Genomic DNA, 23,932 nt, shown 5'->3' on the forward strand with positions numbered 1-23,932 from the left:
TGTAGCAGAGCTGACAGTGTCGTGTGGATTACTTCGGACCTGGATTGTTGTTTGGGGATTAATAAAGAGGTAAATGAGGTTTTATTTTGTCTTTTATTCCAAATAAAGTATTTTTCGTTGTGTGTGTTTATTTACTTTCACTTACACGTTAATCATGGAAGGTATCTCGGGGAGACGCCTGCCATGATTAACCCCTTATTACCCCGATTGCCACTGCATCAGGGCAATTCGGGATGAGCCAGGTAGAGTCCCGGGACTGTCGCATCTAATGGATGCGGCAATTCCGGGCGGCTGCTAGCTGATATTGTTAGGGTGGTGGGCTCCCCATAACGTGGCGCTCCCCATCCTGGCAATACCAGCCTCCGTGTGGCTTTATCCTGGCTGGTATCAAAATTAAGGGGTGGGGGGGAAGGGGGAACGGTAGTTTGTTTTTCTTTTTAAATTATTTATTTTACTGCACGATATAGACCCGCCCACCGGCTGCTGTGATTGGTTGCAGTGAGATAGCTGTCACTCATCGTGGGGGCGTGTCTGAGTGCAACCAATCATGGGCGCCGGTGGGCGGGGAAAGCAGGGAATACCAGATTGAATAATGAGCGGCAGTCATTTTCAAAAGAGGAAAAGCCGCTGGAGCTTTGTGACAGCCGTGCAGTGCCGTGCCCATGATCGGTGAGTAGGAAAGAGAGAGGGAATGTGCTGGGGACGCAGGATGCATGCAAATACACGGCATGCGCACATACTTACTGTGAAAAGCCACGCTTTTGGTGATCGAACCATTATCGAACGGTAACGCAAACTGCCGAACCTGAAGCAAATCGTTCGAGTTCATCGAACGACTCGAAGACCCCCCAAAATGAACCTCGAACATCGCTCAACTCTAGATGTGACCAGACCGGAGCATTCATGAATACGCAGCCATCAGAAACTAGCGTTATCGCTTTTTATACTTATCTCAGCACTAACCACTGATGACAAAATAATAATACAATCTATACTACAAGCACACACCAAAATGTGATCATATATCAATTATGATACAAGTAAAGGATCTGATGTACAACAATCAATTCTTAGGATTTGCAGTTGCCGCGTTCATTTACGGTGGGTTTGCTGTTTTTCGAGCAGATCCACCAAAAAACTCCTTGAAAAGGGAACCAGTCAGCAGGTTTTAGCTATTTAATGTGAGAGCACCATAATGTAGTGGATGAGATCCTGATTCCAGTGATGTGTCACTTATTAGGCTGTGCTGTAGTACCAATAAAATCAGTGTTTTATCAGCAGGATCTGATCAGTAGCCTGACTACTTATCACGAGCAGGCCAGTGCAGGCTGATCTGTGTAACTCTGCTCCCACTAATGACTGCAGCTTGCTCCCAATTTCAGTGATACTGGGAGAGGGAAAGGGAAGAGGGAGAGAGCGAGCCGCGTTACCCCCTATAATATAACACCGCTGTGATGGGAGCGGAGCCGCGTTACCCCCTATAATATAACACCGCTGTGATGGGAGCGGAGCCGTGTTACCCCCTATAATATAACACTGCTGTGATGGGAGCGGAGCCGCGTGACCCCCTATAATATAACACCGCTGTGATGGGAGCGAGCCGCGTTACCCCCTATAATATAACACCGCTGTGATGGGAGCGGAGCCGCGTTACCCCCTATAATATAACACCGCTGTGATGGGAGCGGAGCCGTGTTACTCTCTATAATATAACACTGCTGTGATGGGAGCGGAGCCGTGTTACCCCCTATAATATAACACCGCTGTGATGGGAGCGGAGCCGTGTTACCCCCTATAATATAACACAGCTGTGATGAGAGCGGAGCCGCGTTACCCCCTATAATATAACACCGCTGTGATGGGAGCGGAGCCGTGTTACTCCCTATAATATAACACCGCTGTGATGGGAGCGGAGCCGTGTTACTCCCTATAATATAACACCGCTGTGATGGGAGCGGAGCCGCGTTACCCCCTATAATATAACACCGCTGTGATGGGAGCGGAGCCGCGTTACCCCCTATAATATAACACCGCTGTGATGGGAGCGGAGCCGTGTTACCCCCTATAATATAACACCGCTGTGATGGGAGCGGAGCCGCGTTACCCCCTATAATATAACACCGCTGTGATGGGAGCGGAGCCGTGTTACCCCCTATAATATAACACCGCTGTGATGGGAGCGGAGCCGCGTTACCCCCTATAACACTGCTGTGATGGGAGCGGAGCCGTGTTACTCCCTATAATATAACACCACTGTGATGGGAGCGGAGCCGCGTTACCCCCTATAACACTGCTGTGATGGGAGCGGAGCCGTGTTACTCCCTATAATATAACACCGCTGTGATGGGAGCGGAGCCGCGTTACCCCCTATAATATAACACCGCTGTGATGGGAGCGGAGCCGTGTTACTCCCTATAATATAACACCGCTGTGATGGGAGCGGAGCCGCGTTACCCCCTATAATATAACACCGCTGTGATGGGAGCGGAGCCGCGTTACCCTCTATAATATAACACCGCTGTGATGGGAGCGGAGCCGTGTTACCACCTATAATATAACACCGCTGTGATGGGAGCGGAGCCGCGTTACCCCCTATAGTATAACACCGCTGTGATGGGAGCGGAGCCGCGTTACCCCCTATAACACTGCTGTGATGGGAGCGGAGCCGTGTTACTCCCTATAATATAACACCACTGTGATGGGAGCGGAGCCGTGTTACTCCCTATAATATAACACCGCTGTGATGGGAGCGGAGCCGCGTTACCCCCTATAATATAACACCGCTGTGATGGGAGCGGAGCCGTGTTACTCCCTATAATATAACACCGCTGTGATGGGAGCGGAGCCGCGTTACCCCCTATAGTATAACACCACTGTGATGGGAGCGGAGCCGCGTTACCCCCTATAACACTGCTGTGATGGGAGCGGAGCCGTGTTACTCCCTATAATATAACACCACTGTGATGGGAGCGGAGCCGCGTTACCCCCTATAACACTGCTGTGATGGGAGCGGAGCCGTGTTACTCCCTATAATATAACACCGCTGTGATGGGAGCGGAGCCGCGTTACCCCCTATAATATAACACCGCTGTGATGGGAGCGGAGCCGTGTTACTCCCTATAATATAACACCGCTGTGATGGGAGCGGAGCCGCGTTACCCCCTATAGTATAACACCGCTGTGATGGGAGCGGAGCCGCGTTACCCCCTATAATATAACACCGCTGTGATGGGAGCGGAGCCGCGTTACCCCCTATAATATAACACCGCTGTGATGGGAGCGGAGCCGCGTTACCCCCTATAATATAACACCGCTGTGATGGGAGCGGAGCCGCGTTACCCTCTATAATATAACACCGCTGTGATGGGAGCGGAGCCGCGTTACCCCCTATAATATAACACCGCTGTGATGGGAGCGGAGCCGCGTTACCCCCTATAATATAACACCGCTGTGATGGGAGCGGAGCCGTGTTACTCCCTATAATATAACACCGCTGTGATGGGAGCGGAGCCGCGTTACCCCCTATAGTATAACACCGCTGTGATGGGAGCGGAGCCGCGTTACCCCCTATAATATAACACCGCTGTGATGGGAGCGGAGCCGCGTTACCCCCTATAATATAACACCGCTGTGATGGGAGCGGAGCCGTGTTACTCCCTATAATATAACACCGCTGTGATGGGAGCGGAGCCGCGTTACCCCCTATAATATAACACCGCTGTGATGGGAGCGGAGCCGCGTTACCCTCTATAATATAACACCGCTGTGATGGGAGCGGAGCCGCGTTACCCCCTATAATATAACACCGCTGTGATGGGAGCGGAGCCGCGTTACCCTCTATAATATAACACCGCTGTGATGGGAGCGGAGCCGCGTTACCCCCTATAATATAACACAGCTGTGATGGGAGCGGAGCCGCGTTACCCTCTATAATATAACACCGCTGTGATGGGAGCGGAGCCGCGTTACCCCCTATAATATAACACCGCTGTGATGGGAGCGGAGCCGCGTTACCCCCTATAATATAACACAGCTGTGATGGGAGCGGAGCCGCGTTACCCTCTATAATATAACACCGCTGTGATGGGAGCGGAGCCACGTTACCCCCTATAATATAACACCGCTGTGATGGGAGCGGAGCCGTGTTACTCCCTATAATATAACACCGCTGTGATGGGAGCGGAGCCGCGTTACCCCCTATAATATAACACCGCTGTGATGGGAGCGGAGCCGTGTTACTCTCTATAATATAACACCGCTGTGATGGGAGCGGAGCCGCGTTACCCCCTATAATATAACACCGCTGTGATGGGAGCGGAGCCGCGTTACCCCCTATAATATAACACCGCTGTGATGGGAGCGGAGCCGTGTTACTCCCTATAATATAACACCGCTGTGATGGGAGCGGAGCCGCGTTACCCCCTATAATATAACACCGCTGTGATGGGAGCGGAGCCGTGTTACTCCCTATAATATAACACCGCTGTGATGGGAGCGGAGCCGTGTTACTCCCTATAATATAACACCGCTGTGATGGGAGCGGAGCCGCGTTACCCCCTATAATATAACACCGCTGTGATGGGAGCGGAGCCGCGTTACTCGCTATAATATATGGACCTCAGTCCTATGCAGATCTATAGGGCAGGATTTCTATGCTGGGCAGGATTTCTATGCTGGGCAGGATCTCTATGCTGGGCAGGATCTCTATGCTGGGCAGGATCTCTATGCTGGGCAGGATCTCTATGCTGGGCAGGATCTCTATGCTGGGCAGGATTTCTATGCTGTGCAGGATCTCTATGCTGTGCAGGATCTCTATGCTGTGCAGGATCTCTATGCTGTGCAGGATCTCTATGCTGTGCAGGATCTCTATGCTGTGCAGGATCTCTATGCTGGGCAGGATTTCTATGCTGGGCAGGATTTCTATGCTGTGCAGGATCTCTATGCTGTGCAGGATCTCTATGCTGTGCAGGATCTCTATGCTGTGCAGGATCTCTATGCTGTGCAGGATCTCTATGCTGTGCAGGATCTCTATGCTGTGCAGGATCTCTATGCTGGGCAGGATTTCTATGCTGTGCAGGATCTCTATGCTGTGCAGGATCTCTACGCTGGGCAGGATCTCTACGCTGGGCAGGATCTCTACGCTGGGCAGGATCTCTATGCTGTGCAGGATCTCTATGCTGTGCAGCCTGTGAGTGTGGGGCCTGGGGATAATCTCAGGCTATGACCCCCGCACTGTCACCCCTGCACCAGTCATGTACGTGACCTCTCAGCCTCCGTATTGCAGCTGCACACAGCACAGCTCGGGCCGCACGGAGGAGCGCGGGCACGGTCCTCACCTCCCATTCCCGGCCATCATCCGTGTCTCCCACACCTCCGCTCCTCATCATGCCGCCCGGCCGCTCCGGCTCCCCGCAGTCCCCCCACAATCTCAGCTCCAGGGGAGGACGCATGCGCAACGTACACCTGCAGACGTTCCCAGTCAGGGTTGGACTGCGGACAGCCAATCAAAGAGAAGAACGGGGGCTATTCCCAGTCAGGAAGGATTCCCTCATCTCTCAGTGACGTCACCAGCTCGGGCATCTGGATCCTGCGCAGCCACATAATATAATGAGGAGGATATATTCTCATAATATTATATACAGATATCAGGAATATATTCTCATATTATATACAGAAAGTATTGATAATATATTCTCATAATATTATATACAGATATCAGTAATATATTCTCATATTATATACAGACATCAAAAATATTTTGGCATATTATATCCAGAAACCACTAATAATATATTGCCTTATTATATACAGAAATCAGTAATAATATATTGTCATATTGTATACAAACATCAATAATATATTCTCATATTACATACAGAGAACAATAATAATACACTCTCGGAATATTATATACAGACATCAGTAATAATATCTTGTCATAGTATTACATACAGATGTTATGGATTATATTATGGATTTGATAACTATAAATTCAGCATCACTGAACAAATGGAAGCATCTAACGTGAGTTGAGGTCACAGGCAGAAGGACTGGCAGGGAAGGGGTTATCAGATAGTCACCCTCAAAATCGGGAAATCCACATCAAAGGCAGAGTGGTCAGGCAGGTAAGTAGTCAGGAAAAAAGACAAAGGTCTAAACATGGAGAAAAACTAATAAACACAAAAGGAGCCACAATCGAGTGGTCCCATCATCAGCTCAGGCAGAAACTAATAACTATTGAGGTGCCAAAATAACACACATGAGAAACTGACTTGTGAAAAACAAGCACAAATAGCACTAAAGATTAAAATAATAAAATTGCTTACGTTGACTAGGTGCAGTGGTATTGCCAGTGCCTCCCTACCTAGTGCCAAGAGCCGGGTAACTACTAGTGATGATCGGGCACTACCATACTCAGGTTCTCAGTACTTGTAACTAGTCATGAGCAAAGACTACCATGCTGTCACGCTCCCCGGGTCCTCTGCCCCGCTCCCCGGGTCCTCTGCTCCGCTCCCCGGCTCACCTGCCACGCTCCCCGCTCTCCAGCCTCCAGTGCCCGCGCTTCCCAAGCCTCCTGGTCCCCGCTCCCGGCGCCCGTCGGCTTCCCAGTCCCTGGTCGGCTCTGCTGCGTCCTCCTCTCAGCATCCTGCCCTGGCTTCTGGCACCCGGGCCGCGCGCACGCGCATTAGGGCGCGCGCGCGGTCACTGACCCTTTCTTAAAGGGCCAGCGTCCATTAACAGGAAATGACTCTAACAGGTACAGGGTATAAAGGGGTTTAATGTCCAAGGGGGCGGGGCCTGATCTTCGTGTTTTCCAAGCTAGGAGTCAGGTCTCCTGGTGTTGCTTTGCCATACTCACGTATCTCTCTTCTAGAGCTGATCCTGCCTCGCCATCCGGTCCTGCTGAATCCCGAACCCCGCACGCTGTTCATCTGCCATCTGACAGTCCGCACCATCTCGTATCCCTGCGGTGACCCGTCATCTCGCTCCAAAGGTTCCGGACCCCGCCTGACATCATCTCGGCTTCCGAACCTGAGCTGCGTCACCCGGACTACCATCAGTGACTCCGTGGTCCCAGGGACTTCTCCGTTATCCTCATATGCACGGACTGTTCAGCTGCCTATAGTGCTTCAGCTACCGGACTCCTTACCACCATCTTGGAGTTCGGCCCAGTGGATCCACCTCCTGGGTCTGCCCGTCCGCCTTGCCCTGACAGTAAGATCAGGCCATGGATCCCGCTGCAGCACTAGCGGCCTTGCAAGAGGAACTCCAACGCCAGCGTGAAGTCCAGACCCGCATGCTGAACTTTATGACTTCCGTGGACGCCCGCCTGACCACGCTACAAGCCTCGGTCCCATCTTCTGCGTCCCAGGCCTCCACTAGTCAATCCACGGCTCCCGCACCCGTGGCAGCCTCTTCGGATGCTAGCAGAGTCCGTTTGGCTTCACCACCCCGTTATGCCGGAGATCCCAAGACCTGCAGGGGCTTCATAAACCAATGTTCCCTTCATTTCACGCAGCTGCCACATTTGTTTGCCTCCGACCAAGCCAAGGTCGCCTTCATAATGTCTCACCTAGAGGGCGAGGCACTGGCGTGGATGAACCCCTTGTGGGAGAAGGAGGACCCTATGACCAAGGATCTTCAAGAGTTCCTGCAGGCCTTTCGCAGCACCTTTGACAAGCCGGGACGCGCCTCTGCGTCTGCTTCATCCCTTCTCCGGTTACGTCAAGGAACACTGACGGTGGGTCAATACGCCATCCGTTTCCGTACTTTGGCGTCAGAACTCGGGTGGAATAACGAGGCCCTAACAGCCGCCTTCTGGGAAGGACTCTCGGGTCGCATCAAAGATGAGCTGGCAGGTCGTGACGTGCCGTCCACCCTGGATGCCCTGATTGCCCTAGCGACTCGAGTGGACATTCGTTTTCAGGAGCGCTCCAAAGAGCTGTCTTGTGAGAGACGTCCGGTACGGCATTCCTCTCCTCCGCAGAAGCCCTCCGTACTACAGTCATCAACAGCTGGGAATCCCGTCCACGAGCCTATGCAGATCGACCGAGTACGACAGTCTGAACAACGTCGAGCAGAGCGGCTCGCCAAAAGTCTCTGCTTTTACTGCGGAGAGGGCACACACCTGCTACGCTCCTGTCCAGAAAGGCCGGGAAACTCCAAAGCCTAGGGTTGGTAGGAGAGGCCACCCTAGGTGCTGGGACTCTCTCAGACCCGGTTATGTGGACTGTGCAAGTGACAACGGGAGAGACGCGGTTCACGGCTGAGGCGTACCTCGATTCCGGAGCAGCAGGCAATTTCATCCAGCATGCCACGGTGGACAAGTACCAGGTGCCTGTTACTCCACTCGACAAGCCCCTGGTGATTGCCTCTGTGGATGGGAGACCCCTCTCTGACACCATCTCGTGGATCACCAGGCCGGTCGAACTGCGTATCGGTGCCCTGCACACCGAGAACATCGCTCTCTATGTCCTCCCACACATGTCCCATCAAATCCTGCTGGGACTTCCCTGGTTGCGGACACACGAACCATCAGTCAGCTGGGGCACTGGCGAAATCACCCGATGGGGCTCTTCGTGCCATGAGAAGTGTCTGAAGTCCATACAACCCATCCGACGACCTCCGGTTCCAGAGAACCTACCGGAACTGCCCTCGGCCTATTGGTCCTTCGCAGACGTTTTTGACAAAAAGGAATCTGAGGTACTTCCGCCGCATCGTCCTTACGATTGCGCCATCGACCTGCTTCCAGGAACAACACCACCTCGAGGACGGATATATCCGTTGTCTCCAGCCGAAACAAGGGCCATGTCTGCCTATATCACAGAGAGCCTGGCAAGGGGATTCATTCGGAGATCCTCCTCTCCGGCGGGAGCAGGCTTCTTCTTCGTCAAGAAGAAAGAAGGCGACTTACGCCCATGCATAGATTACCGGGGATTGAATCAAATCACCGTAAAAAACAAGTACCCCCTGCCGCTCATCCCCGAATTGTTTGACCGACTTAGAGGAGCTCGTGTGTTCACCAAGCTGGATCTTCGGGGTGCCTACAATCTGGTTCGCATCCGCTCTGGGGATGAATGGAAGACCGCGTTCAATACTCGTGATGGGCATTATGAATACTGCGTGATGCCCTTCGGCCTGTGTAATGCACCAGCAGTCTTCCAAGAATTGGTGAACGACATTTTCCGGGACCTTCTTTACGTCTGTGTAGTAGTGTATCTGGATGACATCCTTGTGTTCTCTCCGGACCTCCAGACCCACAGAGAGAACGTACAGCTGGTTCTACAAAGACTGAGAGAGAATCGTCTCTACGCCAAGTACGAGAAGTGTGTCTTTGAGCAGTCTTCTCTCCCCTTCCCGGGGTACATCATCTCTGATACCGGACTACAGATGGATCCAAAGAAGGTCTCCTCCATTCTCAACTGGCCTCCTCCTTCTGGACTGAAGGCAATCCAACGTTTCCTGGGATTCGCCAACTACTACCGCCAGTTTATCCCTCACTTCTCTGCCCTGACTGCTCCTCTCTCCGCTTTGACCAAAAAGGAGGCTAATCCGAAGGACTGGTCACCTGCGGCCGACGCCGCGTTTTGCTCTCTGAAGCGGGCATTCGCCTCCTCTCCTGTACTCCACCGGCCGGAATTAAACCGCCAGTTCACCTTGGAGGTGGATGCCTCTTCCTCGGGAGCCGGAGCAGTGCTCATGCAGAAGTCCTCTTCCGGGAAGATGGTGACTTGCGGTTTCTTTTCCAAGAGTTTCTCAGCGCCCGAACGCAACTACACCATCGGTGACCGAGGGCTATTGGCGGTCAAACTGGCTCTGGAGGAATGGCGCTACCTTCTGGAAGGAGCAGTGTATCCTGTGCTTATTTACACGGACCACAAGAACCTGGAATACCTGCGGTCCGCTCAGCGACTGAACCCACGGCAAGCCAGGTGGTCCTTATTCTTTGCCAGGTTTGATTTCCAGCTCCATTTCCGACCCGCGGACAAGAATGTACGCGCTGATGCCTTGTCTAGGTCTTTCATGCCCATGGAGCAGGAGGAGGTGACTACCCAACCTATCATCTCTCCTAGCAAGATCATTCCAGTGGCTCCTGTCACCCTGGCCCAGATACCGCCCGGGAAGACCTATGTCTCTGAGACCGACAGGCAAAAAGTGTTACACTGGGGTCATGCCTCGAAAACAGCCGGTCATGCTGGCCTGAAGAGAACATGGGGTGCGATTGTACGTCATTACTGGTGGCCATCTCTTCGCACGGACGTCGCTGCTTTTGTCTCTGCCTGCTCCTCTTGTGCCAGGAACAAAACGCCCAAACACCTGCCATATGGCCGTCTTCTGCCTCTGCCGATACCCTCAGTTCCGTGGCAACACATAGCGATGGACTTTATTACGGACTTGCCATTATCCTCCGGACACACAGTCATATGGGTCGTGGTGGATCGGTTCTCTAAAATGGCTCATTTCGTCCCTATGGCTGGACTACCCTCTGCTCAGGAACTCGCGGAAGCCTATATACATCACATCTTCCGCTTGCATGGCTTTCCATCACACATCGTGTCCGACAGAGGAACTCAGTTCACCTCCTGCTTCTGGAGGGCTCTCTGTAAACATCTGGGAGTGACTCTGGACTTTTCTTCGGCCTACCACCCTCAGTCGAACGGCCAAGTGGAACGGGTCAATCAGATATTGACCTCTTTCTTACGGCACTACGTCAACGCCCATCATGACGATTGGTCCACACTTCTCCCTTGGGCTGAATTCTCCCATAATCACCACGTCAGTGAGTCCTCCTCCAGTTCTCCCTTCCATGTCGTCTACGGACTTCAGCCGTCTGTCCCATTGCCTGTATCCTCTTCCTCGGACGTCCCTGCTGCTGATGTAGTACTCCGTGACTTTACAACCATTTGGGACTCAGTTAAGGCCTCCCTTGCACGTGCATCCTTGCGGATGAAGAGACACGCGGACAAGAGACGTCTGGATCCTCCGTGTTTCTCTCCGGGAGATCTCGTCTGGCTTGCTTCCAAATACATCCGACTGAAGATACCATCCTACAAGCTGGGACCTCGCTACATCGGACCGTTTAAAATCCTCGGCAAGATCAATGAGGTCTCCTACAAACTCCAGCTCCCGGCCACGATGAAGATACCCAACTCCTTCCACGTGTCTCTGCTAAAGCCGGTTGTCCTTGGTCCCTTATCCGCTGCCGCCAGTCCGGCCCCTCCTCCTATTGCTGAGGACGACGTCTATGCGGTAAGGGATATCGTGGCCATGAAGACCGTACGGGGTCGACAGTTCTTCCTGGTGGACTGGGAAGGGTATGGTCCTGAGGATAGGTCCTGGGAGCCCAGGGTGAACGTGGGCACTCCTCTGATCCGTGCCTTCCTGTCCCGGTTGCGGGGAGGGGGGCGTGGGGGGGGGGGTACTGTCACGCTCCCCGGGTCCTCTGCCCCGCTCCCCGGGTCCTCTGCTCCGCTCCCCGGCTCACTTGCCACGCTCCCCGCTCTCCAGCCTCCAGTGCCCGCGCTTCCCAAGCCTCCTGGTCCCCGCTCCCGGCGCCCGTCGGCTTCCCAGTCCCTGGTCGGCTCTGCTGCGTCCTCCTCTCAGCATCCTGCCCTGGCTTCTGGCACCCGGGCCGCGCGCACGCGCATTAGGGCGCGCGCGCGGTCACTGACCCTTTCTTAAAGGGCCAGCGTCCATTAACAGGAAATGACTCTAACAGGTACAGGGTATAAAGGGGTTTAATGTCCAAGGGGGCGGGGCCTGATCTTCGTGTTTTCCAAGCTAGGAGTCAGGTCTCCTGGTGTTGCTTTGCCATACTCACGTATCTCTCTTCTAGAGCTGATCCTGCCTCGCCATCCGGTCCTGCTGAATCCCGAACCCCGCACGCTGTTCATCTGCCATCTGACAGTCCGCACCATCTCGTATCCCTGCGGTGACCCGTCATCTCGCTCCAAAGGTTCCGGACCCCGCCTGACATCATCTCGGCTTCCGAACCTGAGCTGCGTCACCCGGACTACCATCAGTGACTCCGTGGTCCCAGGGACTTCTCCGTTATCCTCATATGCACGGACTGTTCAGCTGCCTATAGTGCTTCAGCTACCGGACTCCTTACCACCATCTTGGAGTTCGGCCCAGTGGATCCACCTCCTGGGTCTGCCCGTCCGCCTGGCCCTGACACATGCTTGGATGCTCAGTACTCGTAACTAGTGTTGAGCGAGCACTACCATGCTCGGGTGCTCGGTACTCATAACTAGTGATGAGTGTATGGCGCCCTGGACAAGCCAGGACGTCACAAGCACAACACCAACACACCCCACACTCCCGGTCAGGCACACCGAAGTCAGACAAAAACCCTTGTTGCCTTCCTCCAGGGGCTGATGTCCACACCAGGGGGTGGGCCAGGCGGTTGGCCCCGCCCACCGAGGAGTTCACAGTCCTGGAGGCGGGAAAAGTAAGGCAGTTCAGTTTGGAAGTGAAAGTGGAAGGAGGAAAGTGGCAGTTAAGCTGACTGAAGTTGGTCCGGGTGTGTGGCCCGGACAGAACAGCAAGGTTGGCAGACGGTGGTGACCGTCTGCAGGAGTGGCCTATTGGAGCTAGCCGTAAGGACCGTGGACGGGCGGTGGCCCGGCGGTACCGGACCGGTACGCAAAGAGAAGCCAGCACCATCCGGCAGGGGCTTACGGACCCCGGCAAGGCTAGGATTCGCCGTGAATTTGCCAAATCCGTTAGCGAAGGGAACCTCCTGGGTTTCCCAGCAGCCAAGTCCCGACAGAAGGCAACAGTCCAACCGAGAGAGGGAAACACAGTCACCGCCAAGGCTAAAGTTCCCAGGGCCAGAGCCTGCGGGCAAAAGGGGCTCCTTCAGCACCCATCCAAGCTGGGGAACCCATTGGAACCGTACACGTTACACAGGTGCAGGGAAAGGCAGTCACCATCAACCTGCCGGGAGGAGAAACACCGCAGCCGTCTGTGGGACCCGTCCATCCAGCCGTGTGTGTTACCGAGAACTGTGTCCTCATTATTGGCTGAGTGAGTACCACAGTGCCGTGCGGTACAGCGCTGCCCCCGCGACCCTGCCCCTCACCAGGCCCCGTAGCCCGCCTGCAATCCATCCCTACCCCATCACTGGGCCCCGGGACAACCAACCTCCTACCCACGGAGGGGAGAACTAACATCCAGGCTGCTCCCTGTCATCGCTCCCGGGATCCCCGTCCAGAGCAGCGGTGGTGTCACCAATATCACCACGACCGTGGGTGGCGTCACGGACAATATCCAATCCCCACAATCAATCCCCACCCTTTTCACTCACGGGCGAGGAACGCCGCTCGAGTCCCCGGGATCCGGCCCACCGCTCGAGCCACCACCGAGCAGCGGCAGCAGCAGCCGGACCCGAGCAGTGGGAGAGCGCAGCGTCCCCTCCTCCGCCCGCGACAACTTGGCGTCACGAACAGTATCTTACCGCTCTGCCGTCTGGTAGGGGTGCGCCTTGTTACCGCCGGAGGTGTCCGGCCGAAAAATTGGAGAAGCCGCCATCTTGGGTGCGAAAAATTCCCGCTCGAGCGTCTCCTCGAGCAATGGAGACGCGAAGGCCAAAACCCCGCCCCTGTAGAGGAGGAGCCGGAAAGAGACTAAGGGGGACGGAAACAAGATGTCTGTGCCCGACGAAGCCGCTGGAGGAGCGGCGGACGCAGTCGTGGGAGCACCCGTAGATGGGAATGGGCCTGCACAGGTCCCGGCCGCGCTGGCGGGGGGTGCCGCGGCCCCAGCTCTCGCTCAGGTGATGCCGTTCTCTCTGCCCTATGTGCCCCCCGGAACTGCCTGGTTACCGCAGTACGATGGGAAACCTGATGCCTTGCAGGTTTTCCGGAAAAAGCTTAGTCTGCTACTAGAGCTGTACCCCCTGCAACGTGCAGCGCTAGTGCTGGGGCAGCTAACCGGCGCGGCTGAGCAAGAGGCGGAGACCTGAGCCGAGGGGGACCGGTCCTCTGTAGCCACCATCTTTGAGAAGTTGCAGACCGCCTTTGAGACCCGTACCGAGGCAGAGTTGCGGATGCAGTTCTATCAATGCCGGCAACGGCCCGCAGATAGCATTCGGGACTATGCCTTGCGCCTGCAAACCGCACTCCACACACTGAAGCGGGTGGACACCATCAACAGTGCGGACAGTAACAAAATGTTAAGGGAGCAGTTTGTGCAGGGGATGAGGTCCTCAGAGAACTGCAAACAACTTCGGCTGTGGGCCCTAGAACACCCTGATGTGGACTTTGCCGTATTAAAGGAACGGGCCATCAAAGCTCTGCAACCCCCCGCATTTGAAGCCCCTGAGCCAGCCCCGTGGCCGGTTGAGACTGCTCCCGTCGTGGTGGCCCCTACCCCACCAGCACCTCCAGTGCCTGCAGCCCCAAGCGGAACGATGGAAGAACTCGCTGCTCAGGTTCGCCGCATGGATGGGGACCTCGCTAAGATCCTTGCCGCACTCCAGCCTCCGACCAGATCCCAGGCCCCGGTGAAGATGCAGCTCGCCGACAGCCCTGAGGACGTCCCCTGGATGCAGCGGCGAAGGGCCAATGACTCACGGTATGGACCCCCTATTTGTTACAGGTGCAGCAAACCCGGCCACTACTCCCGACGGTGTCCGTTAAACGAGCAACCCCTGGGGCCACGGGCCAATCCTCATGAGTAGAACCCCATGGCCCCCCAGACTGGCGGGACCGGTACATCGGGGCCCGGCCCATCATCCCCGTGGCTGTGGACGGCATACTGGTGATGGCTCTCCTGGACACTGGATCACAGGTAATCACCATACCATACACACTGTATCAACGGTATTGGGGAAAAGACGAACTGGCTCCCCCAGATGCCAGTATGACACTGATTGCTGCTGATGGACTCCCATTGACCCAAGTGGGGTACAAGCAAGTGGCCATGACTGTGGGACAAGCTGAACTGCAACACCAGGGTATGATTGTGATAATGAATGAACCCAGTGATCATAACCCGAAGGTAGTGCTAGGGACTAACGTAATGGAGCACTGTATGAGTGATGTGCTCACCCTACTGCAGCAGCTGGCCGCCACGGCGGCGGGGAGCCAACAGAGAGCTGTGCAGCGTGAGATCCGAGCACTGATGTACCGCCAGCATGTGAACTCGACAGGAGGAGAGATTGGTGGGGTGAGAGTGATGGATGTTGCCCCTTTGATTGTACCTCCCAGGAGCGAGATGATGATTTGGTGTAGTGCAGCGATAGGGCCCCAGGGGCGTGACTACCCCGCCATGATAGAGCCCATGCCTTCTGAACATTGGCCCACAGTAATGGCCGCCCGAGGGGTGGTAGATGTAAAGAAGGGGAGAGTGCCCGTAAGGGTGCTGAACTGCGGGGAGGAAGAAGTCAGGCTTCCCCGGTACGCTACCCTTGCCAAGTTGTTCACTCTGGATCCCCACACCATCCGCGAGGCCGTTTCCCCAACCTCACCACCTACTGCCAGCACTCACCCACCCCAAGGGGAGTTAGACGAGTGGTGCCGACAGCTACATGTAGGCACTGACGATACCCCTACACATCACAAAGAAGGGGTATACCGAGTGGTACGGGAGTATGAGCGAGTTTTTAGAAAACATCCCCTAGACTTTGGGCAGATTAAAGGGGTCCAACACCATATCCCCACCAGTGAGCACCCCCCTATCAAAGAGAGGTACAGGCCTATTCCCCCTGCACACTACCAATGTGCCAAGGACATGTTGAGGAACATGAAGGAGGCAGGGGTTATTAGGGACAGCTGTAGTCCCTGGGCCGCCCCGTTGGTACTGGTTAAGAAGAAGGATGGCACCATGCGGATGTGTGTGGATTACCGGAAAATTAACCAGATAACGCATAAGGATGCTTACCCTCTGCCCTGCATTGTGGAATCTCTGGCTGCGCTGAGAACCGCTAACTACTTTTCCACCCTTGACCTCACCAGTGGGTACTGGCAGGTGGCTGTGGCGCCAGAAGACGAGAGAAGACTGCATTTGCCACCCCTATGGGGCTCTGCGAGTTTAATAGCATGCCGTTCGGGCTGTGCAATGCCCCTGGAACCTTCCAACGGCTGATGGAATGCTGTCTGGGGCATCTCAATTTTGAGACCGTCCTGCTGTACCTGGATGATGTGATTGTGTATTCCCAGACATATGAAGGCCACCTGGAGCACCTAGCCGAGGTGTTCGCGTCCCTTGCCAAATATGGGAGGAAGTTGAAGCCCTCAAAGTGTCATCTGCTAAAACCCAGAGTGCAGTACCTAGGGCATGTGGTCAGTGCAGAGGGTGTCGCCCCTGACCCTGAGAAAATCTCCGCCATCCAGGACTGGCCGAGGCCGACCATGGTGAGAGAGGTGAGGCAGTTCCTAGGCCTAGTGGGGTATTACCGTCGCTTCATCAAGGGGTACACGAAGATGGCCGCCCCCATGCAAGACCTCCTCGTGGAACAGACCAAAGGTGGTAGACCCCTAGGAGCCCCATTGGTGTGGGAAGAAAGGCATGAGGAATCCGTCAGCTGAGAGCGGCCCTGACCGGAGAAGAAATCCAAGCATACCCTGATTACAACCACCCCTTCATCCTCTACACCGATGCCAGTAATGTAGGCTTGGGGGCAGTCCTATCCCAGGTCCAAGATGGAAAAGAAAAAGTGATTGCTTATGCTAGCCGCAGGCTTCAACCGACTGAGAGGAACCCTGAGAACTACAGCTCTTTCAAGCTTGAACTCCTGGCACTGGTGTGGGCTATCACCGAGCGGTCCGCCATTACCTGGCAGCAGCTAAGTTTACCGCTTTCACGGATAATAACCCGCTGACCCACCTGGACACAGCCAAGCTGGGCGCGCTGGAACAGCGGTGGGTGGCTAGGCTAGCCAAATACGATTTCACCATCAAGTACAGGGCTGGCCGTGCCAACGTTAATGCCGATGCACTCTCTCGGATGCCCCACCTGTTGGAAGAAGGGCCCGAGGATGACGACCTCGAAGAGATTGAGTTGCCCGCATTTCATCAGCCACCGACTGAGAAGGCGCATGTCCATCAACAACGGGTAAACCTGGACCCGCTGCCCAGCCAGGAGTGGCAAGAAGCCCAGGACCAGACACCCGCTATCCGCCTAGTCAAGATCTTGGTGGAACAAGGCGCTGCTGGGATAGACCCTGCCGCCCCAGCCGAAGCCCAACGCCTGTGGTGAGAACGGACCCGGCTGAATCTACACCAGGGGAAGTTGTACCGTGAGCTGATTAACTCGAAGACTCGAGAAGATCCGCCAGTTGGTGATTCCCCAAGCTAACGTGCCCACCGTCCTGCAAGCATACCATGATGGTGCTGGACACTTCGGATAGAAGAAACTAGAGATGCTGTTGAGAGAGCGGTTCTATTGGAGTGGAATGCGGGAATCTGTAGAGGCCTGGTGCCGAGAGTGTGGCCCTTGCATGCTGAGAAGGATGGATGAGGCCAGCCAGAAGGCGCCCCTACACCCGATCGTTACACATCAACCGCTGGAGCTGGTTGCCCTGGACCATGTAAAGCTCACCCCCAGCCGAAGCGGGTACACCTACGCTCTAACCATTGTAGACCACTATTCAAGGTTCATGGTGGTTGTCCCAGTCAAAGACCTACCTGGCCGTACCGCCGCTAGAGCGTTCCAGGCTTATTTCTGCCGACCACATGGATACCCTGAGAAGGTGCTTACTGACTAAGGCCCGGCATTTGAAGCGGAGGTATTCCATGAATTTTGTCAGTTGTACGGCTGCAAGAAAATCCGGACCACGCCTTACCATGCCCAAACCAACGGCATGTGTGAAAAGATGAACCACCTGGTCCTGGGCCTCCTCAAGACGTTGCCGCTAGAAGAGCGGAACCTGTGGCCGGAGAAGCTACCTGACTTGGTCGATATGTACAACAATATCCCTTCCAGCTCAACGAAATGCACCCCATCATACCTGATGAGGGCTCGCCCCGGCCGGCTACCGGTGGATCTGGACATGGGATTGGAAGCCCCAGAAGCACTCCCTTCAACAGCTGAATGGGACACTCGGCGGAGGGTGCAGTATCGACAAATTCAGGAGTATGTTGAGAAGAACTTGAGTCGGAGTCGGGAACAGCAGGAGCAGCGCTTCAACCAGAAGGCGTCTGCTGGCCCTTTCCAGCCTGGAGATGTAGTGCTGAAGCGAAAGAGGAGGACCCACAAGCTGGATGATCAATGGGAGCAAACCCCATATGTCATACAGCCCACAGGATGGGAAGATGGGAAGGCCTACCAGATCAGTCGTGACCAAGGGGGCACTTTGGCCACGGTTTCCCGGGACCATCTAAAGAGGTGCCCACCAGCATTGAGGGCAGCGGCTGAAGCTCCGGTTCCTAGACCGGCGGAGAAGGCAAAAGAGGTAATCCACACCATAATGGGTGACTTTCCAGCAGACTGGCCTACACAGAATGGCGTGGTGATTCTTCCAGTGATACTGTTCCCACAACCCGTGGATGAGGAAGTGATGGAAGTGGTCAACCATGAGCCAGTGCCCAGGGATGAACCTGTACCCAGCTCCCCTATGCCTCCGCCTGCCCCACACGATAGCAGGGAAGAGGAACTGATTGTTCCCTCTGCCCCACTGCCTGTCACCACTGACACCCGACCCCGGAGGTCCACTCGTCCTAACCTAGGTAGACCCCCACTTAGGTACAGGGAAACCACTCTTTAAAGGGGGGGGAATTGTGTCTGTATGTATTGAAAGTACCGTTTAAAAGTTGAAAATGAATGATAAGTGAAGGATTAACCGAAGATTCACCTGATTGAAGCCTTGATTTGCACCGGTCGTTGCCGGCAACTGGTCCCCGTTGGGACCCCTTACAAACCATGCGTAGGAACTACTACGGACAAGCTCGAGAACTGGCAGGGCAACCACGAACTTGTGGTCTGTAAATAAAAATGTGTTTTATGGCTTTACCGTAACCGCCTCCAGGGAGGCTGATTTGGAGGATGGGCCTGGAGGGAAGTGATGGCCCAGGCCCGCCACTACCGCAACCGGTGGCGATCCTTCGGGGGTTCCCCATGGACGTGGGTCCCCTGAAAGAGAAAGAACCCGCACGGGTAACTTGTGCTGGACTGGGGTCAAGGGGTGCTGCCTGTTTGCTTAGGGGCAGCATCAGGGCCAGGTTACTTGGGTGGGAGAGAGCGGAAGCCGTTACCGTTTAGCAACGTTTAAGTACCATGCCTCCCGATGTGGGAAGATGTTATTATAATTTTAACCTGTTGACCGTTTATCTTTTCCAGTTTGTGAAAATAAAACCGGTGATGGACGGGCAGCCCGCGGACGGTCTGCATTTTACTAAGGGGGAATGTGGCGCCCTGGACAAGCCAGGACGTCACAAGCACAACACCAACACACCCCACACTCCCGGTCAGGCACACCGAAGTCAGACAAAAACCCTTGTTGCCTTCCTCCAGGGGCTGATGTCCACACCAGGGGGTGGGCCAGGCGGTTGGCCCCGCCCACCGAGGAGTTCACAGTCCTGGAGGCGGGAAAAGTAAGGCAGTTCAGTTTGGAAGTGAAAGTGGAAGGAGGAAAGTGGCAGTTAAGCAGACTGAAGTTGGTCCGGGTGTGTGGCCCGGACAGAACAGCAAGGTTGGCAGACGGTGGTGACCGTCTGCAGGAGTGGCCTATTGGAGCTAGCCGTAAGGACCATGGACGGGCGGTGGCCCGGTGGTACCGGACCGGTACGCAAAGAGAAGCCAGCACCATCCGGCAGGGGCTTACGGACCCCGGCAAGGCTAGGATTCGCCGTGAATTTGCCAAATCCGTTAGCGAAGGGAACCTCCTGGGTTTCCCAGCAGCCAAGTCCCGACAGAAGGCAACAGTCCAACCGAGAGAGGGAAACACAGTCACCGCCAAGGCTAAAGTTCCCAGGGCCAGAGCCTGCGGGCAAAAGGGGCTCCTTCAGCACCCATCCAAGCTGGGGAGCGGGTTACCGGTGGGAACCCATTGGAACCGTACACGTTACACAGGTGCAGGGAAAGGCAGTCACCATCAACCTGCCGGGAGGAGAAACACCGCAGCCGTCTGTGGGACCCGTCCATCCAGCCGTGTGTGTTACCGAGAACTGTGTCCTCATTATTGGCTGAGTGAGTACCACAGTGCCGTGCGGCACAGCGCTGCCCCCGCGACCCTGCCCCTCACCAGGCCCCGTAGCCCGCCTGCAATCCATCCCTATCCCATCACCAGGCCCCGGGACAACCAACCTCCTACCCACGGAGGGGAGAACTAACATCCAGGCTGCTCCCTGTCATCGCTCCCGGGATCCCCGTCCAGAGCAGCGGTGGTGTCACCAATATCACCACGACCGTGGGTGGCGTCACGCACAATATCCAATCCCCACAATCAATCCCCACCCTTTTCACTCACGGGCGAGGAACGCCGCTCGAGTCCCCGGGATCCGGCCCACCGCTCGAGCCACCACCGAGCAGCGGCAGCAGCAGCCGGACCCGAGCAGTGGGAGAGTGCAGCGTCCCCTCCTCCGCCCGCGACAAGTGCGCACTACCATGCTCGGGAGTTCGGTACTTGTAACTAGTGATACGTGAGCACTACCATGTCTGGTACTCATAATTAGTGATGATTGAGCACTACCATGCTTGGTACTCATAACTAGTGATGAGCAAGCACTACAATGATCGGGAGCTTGGTACTCGTAACTAGTGATGAGCGGGCACTACCATGATCGGGTGCTCATACTCGTAACTAGTGATGAGTGAGCACTGCCATGTCAGGTGCTCAGTACTCATAACTAGTGATGAATGGGCACTACCATGCTCGGGTGTTCAGTATTCGTAACTAGTGATGAATAGGCACTACCATGTCAGGTGCTCGGTACTTGCACTACCATAATCTGGTGCATGATGCTCATAATGAGCAGTTGGAGGTTTGGACAGGCTCAACTCAAGTACGAGGATAATGGAAGTAAATGGGAACTCGAGCATTTTTCCATAAGATCTTAGATTCCGAGCCCATCCGAGCGTCTTTCTGCTTTCATTACAAGTACCAAGTACCCGATAGTGGAAGGCGAAGTGTATGCTTTTTATATTGTAAACAATGAACATTTGTTAGTGCTGTCCCTTGGTCCTTCTAATAGGTCACCTCTCTCCTAAGGGATCTTCAAGGAGTGTGTACAGGGATAGGAACTCTGTATTGGAGTACTCCATCCTGAGCGTATTAATTGGCAGGTGTTCATGGACCTACCTGCACCAATTGTGTTAGGATTCCCTTGATGCATATTACATAACCCGGGAGTTGACTGGAAAATCCAGGAAATTGCTCAGTGGAGCTCTTACTGAAGAAACACTGTCTAGGGACCTGTGTCTCGACCGTAACCTCTATTATTCCTGAGCCTTTGTCATAGTTTAGTGATTTGTTCTCTGAGAAGGGTTGTCTGGAGTTTCCGCCACCCAAACTTATGATTGCATCATATGGTTGAAGCCAGGGGCAAAATGACCCAAATGTAAGATGTACAATCTGTCCGGTCCTGAGAGACTAGCTCTCAAAGAATACCTAACTGAGAATTTGGCCAATGGTCACATTAAGCCATCTTCATCCCCGTTAGAGGCAAGAATTTTCTTTGTAAAATAGAAAGGTGGTGTACTACAGTCAGGGCCAGAAATATTTGGACAGTGACACAAGTTTTGTTATTTTAGCTGTTTACAAAAACATGTTCAGAAATACAATTATATATATAATATGGGCTGAAAGTGCACACTCCCAGCTGCAATATGAGAGTTTTCACATCCAAATCGGAGAAAGGGTTTAGGAATCATAGCTCTGTAATGCATAGCCTCCTCTTTTTCAAGGGACCAAAAGTAATTGGACAAGGGACTCTAAGAGCGGCTTTGCACGTTGCGACATTGCACGTGCGATGTCGATGGGGTCAAATCGAAAGTGACGCACATCCGGCGTCGCAGTCGATATCGCAACGTGTAAAACCTTTTTGATACGATGAACGAGCGCAAAAGCGTCGTTATCGTATCATCGCTGCAGCCTCCGACATTTCCATAATGCCGGTGCAGCGACAGGTGCGATGTTGTTCCTCGCTCCTGCGGCAGCGCACATCGCTGTGTATGAAGCCGCAGGAGCGAGGAACTTCACCTTACCTGCCGCCGGCTGCAATGAGAAGGACGGAGGTGGGCGGGATGTTTACATCCTGCTCATCTCCGCCCCTCCACTTCAATTGGCCGCCTGCCGTGTGACGTCGCTGTGACGCCGCACGACCCGCCCCCTTAGGAAGGAGGCGGGTCGCCGGCCAGAGGGACGTCGCACGGCAGGTATGTGCGTGTGAAACTGCTGTAGCGATAATATTCGCTACGGCAGCTTTCACTAGATATTGCACGTGCGACGGGGGCGGGACTATCGCTGCAGCATCGGTAACACATTGTTACTGATGTCGCAGCGTGCAAAGCCCGCCTTAGGGCTGCAATTAAGTCTGAAGGCGTCTCCCTCGTTAACCTGTAATCAATGAAGTAGTTAAAAGGTCTGGGGTTGATTACAGGTGTGTGGTTTTGCATTTGGAAGCTGTTGCTGTGACCAGACAACATGCGGTCTAAGGAACTCTCAATTGAGGTGAAGCAGAACATCCTGAGGCTGAAAAAAAAGAAAAAATCCATCAGAGAGATAGCAGACATGCTTGGAGTAGCAAAATCAACAGTCGGGTACATTCTGAGAAAAACGGAATTGACTGGTGAGCTTGGGAACTCAAAAAGGCCTGGGCGTCCACGTATGACAACAGTGGTGGATGATCGCCGCATACTTTCTTTGGTGAAGAAGAACCCGTTCACAACATCAACTGAAGTCCAGAACACTCTCAGTGAAGTAGGTGTATCTGTCTCTAAGTCAACAGTAAAGAGAAGACTCCATGAAAGTAAATACAAAGGGTTCACATCTAGATGCAAACCATTCATCAATTCCAAAAATAGACAGGCCAGAGTTAAATTTGCTGAAAAACACCTCATGAAGCCAGCTCAGTTCTGGAAAAGTATTCTATGGACAGATGAGACAAAGATCAACCTGTACCAGAATGATGGGAAGAAAAAAGTTTGGAGAAGAAAGGGAACGGCACATGATCCAAGGCACACCACATCCTCTGTAAAACATGGTGGAGGCAACGTGATGGCATGGGCATGCATGGCTTTCAATGGCACTGGGTCACTTGTGTTTATTGATGACATAACAGCAGACAAGAGTAGCCGGATGAATTCTGAAGTGTACAGGGATATACTTTCAGCCCAGATTCAGCCAAATGCCGCAAAGTTGATCAGACGGCGCTTCATAGTACAGATGGACAATGACCCCAAGCATACAGCCAAAGCTACCCAGGAGTTCATGAGTGCAAAAAAGTGGAACATTCTGCAATGGCCAAGTCAATCACCAGATCTTAACCCAATTGAGCATGCATTTCACTTGCTCAAATCCAGACTTAAGACGGAAAGACCCACAAACAAGCAAGACCTGAAGGCTGCGGCTGTAAAGGCCTGGCAAAGCATTAAGAAGGAGGAAACCCAGCGTTTTGTGATGTCCATGGGTTCCAGACTTAAGGCAGTGATTGCCTCCAAAGGATTCGCAACAAAATATTGAAAATAAAAATATTTTGTTTGGGTTTGGTTTATTTGTCCAATTACTTTTGACCTCCTAAAATGTGGAGTGTTTGTAAAGAAATGTGTACAATTCCTACAATTTCTATCAGATATTTTTGTTTTAAACCTTCAAATTAAACGTTACAATCTGCACTTGAATTCTGTTGTAGAAGTTTCATTTCAAATCCAATGTGGTGGCATGCAGAGCCCAACTCGCGAAAATTGTGTCACTGTCCAAATATTTCTGGACCTAACTGTATGTCAGTGTCTGGATTTCCAGGAGCTTAACCAGATTACAGTTCATGATCTG

The 23,932-nt window shown here is 53.9% G+C and overlaps 1 protein-coding gene across 3 annotated transcripts in view; it reads right to left on the reverse strand.

The window, feature by feature from the left end:
* CCDC149 (coiled-coil domain containing 149) overlaps positions 1-23,932 on the reverse strand; it is a 129,646-nt gene that overhangs the window by 91,892 nt on the left and 13,822 nt on the right. For 2 of the 3 annotated variants that reach the window (XM_075346934.1, XM_075346933.1), the window contains exon 1: positions 5,337-5,452. The exons of the other annotated variant lie outside the window; for it this stretch is intronic. In XM_075346934.1, coding sequence (XP_075203049.1) covers positions 5,337-5,450 — 114 coding nt within the window. In that variant the 5' untranslated portion in view covers positions 5,451-5,452. Of the gene's footprint in view, positions 1-5,336; positions 5,453-23,932 lie in introns of those variants that run through there. 3 annotated transcript variants of the gene reach the window in all.

This window comes from Anomaloglossus baeobatrachus, chromosome 1, assembly GCF_048569485.1.
Source record: "Anomaloglossus baeobatrachus isolate aAnoBae1 chromosome 1, aAnoBae1.hap1, whole genome shotgun sequence".
In the NCBI taxonomy this organism is placed as follows: Eukaryota; Metazoa; Chordata; class Amphibia; order Anura; family Aromobatidae; genus Anomaloglossus; species Anomaloglossus baeobatrachus.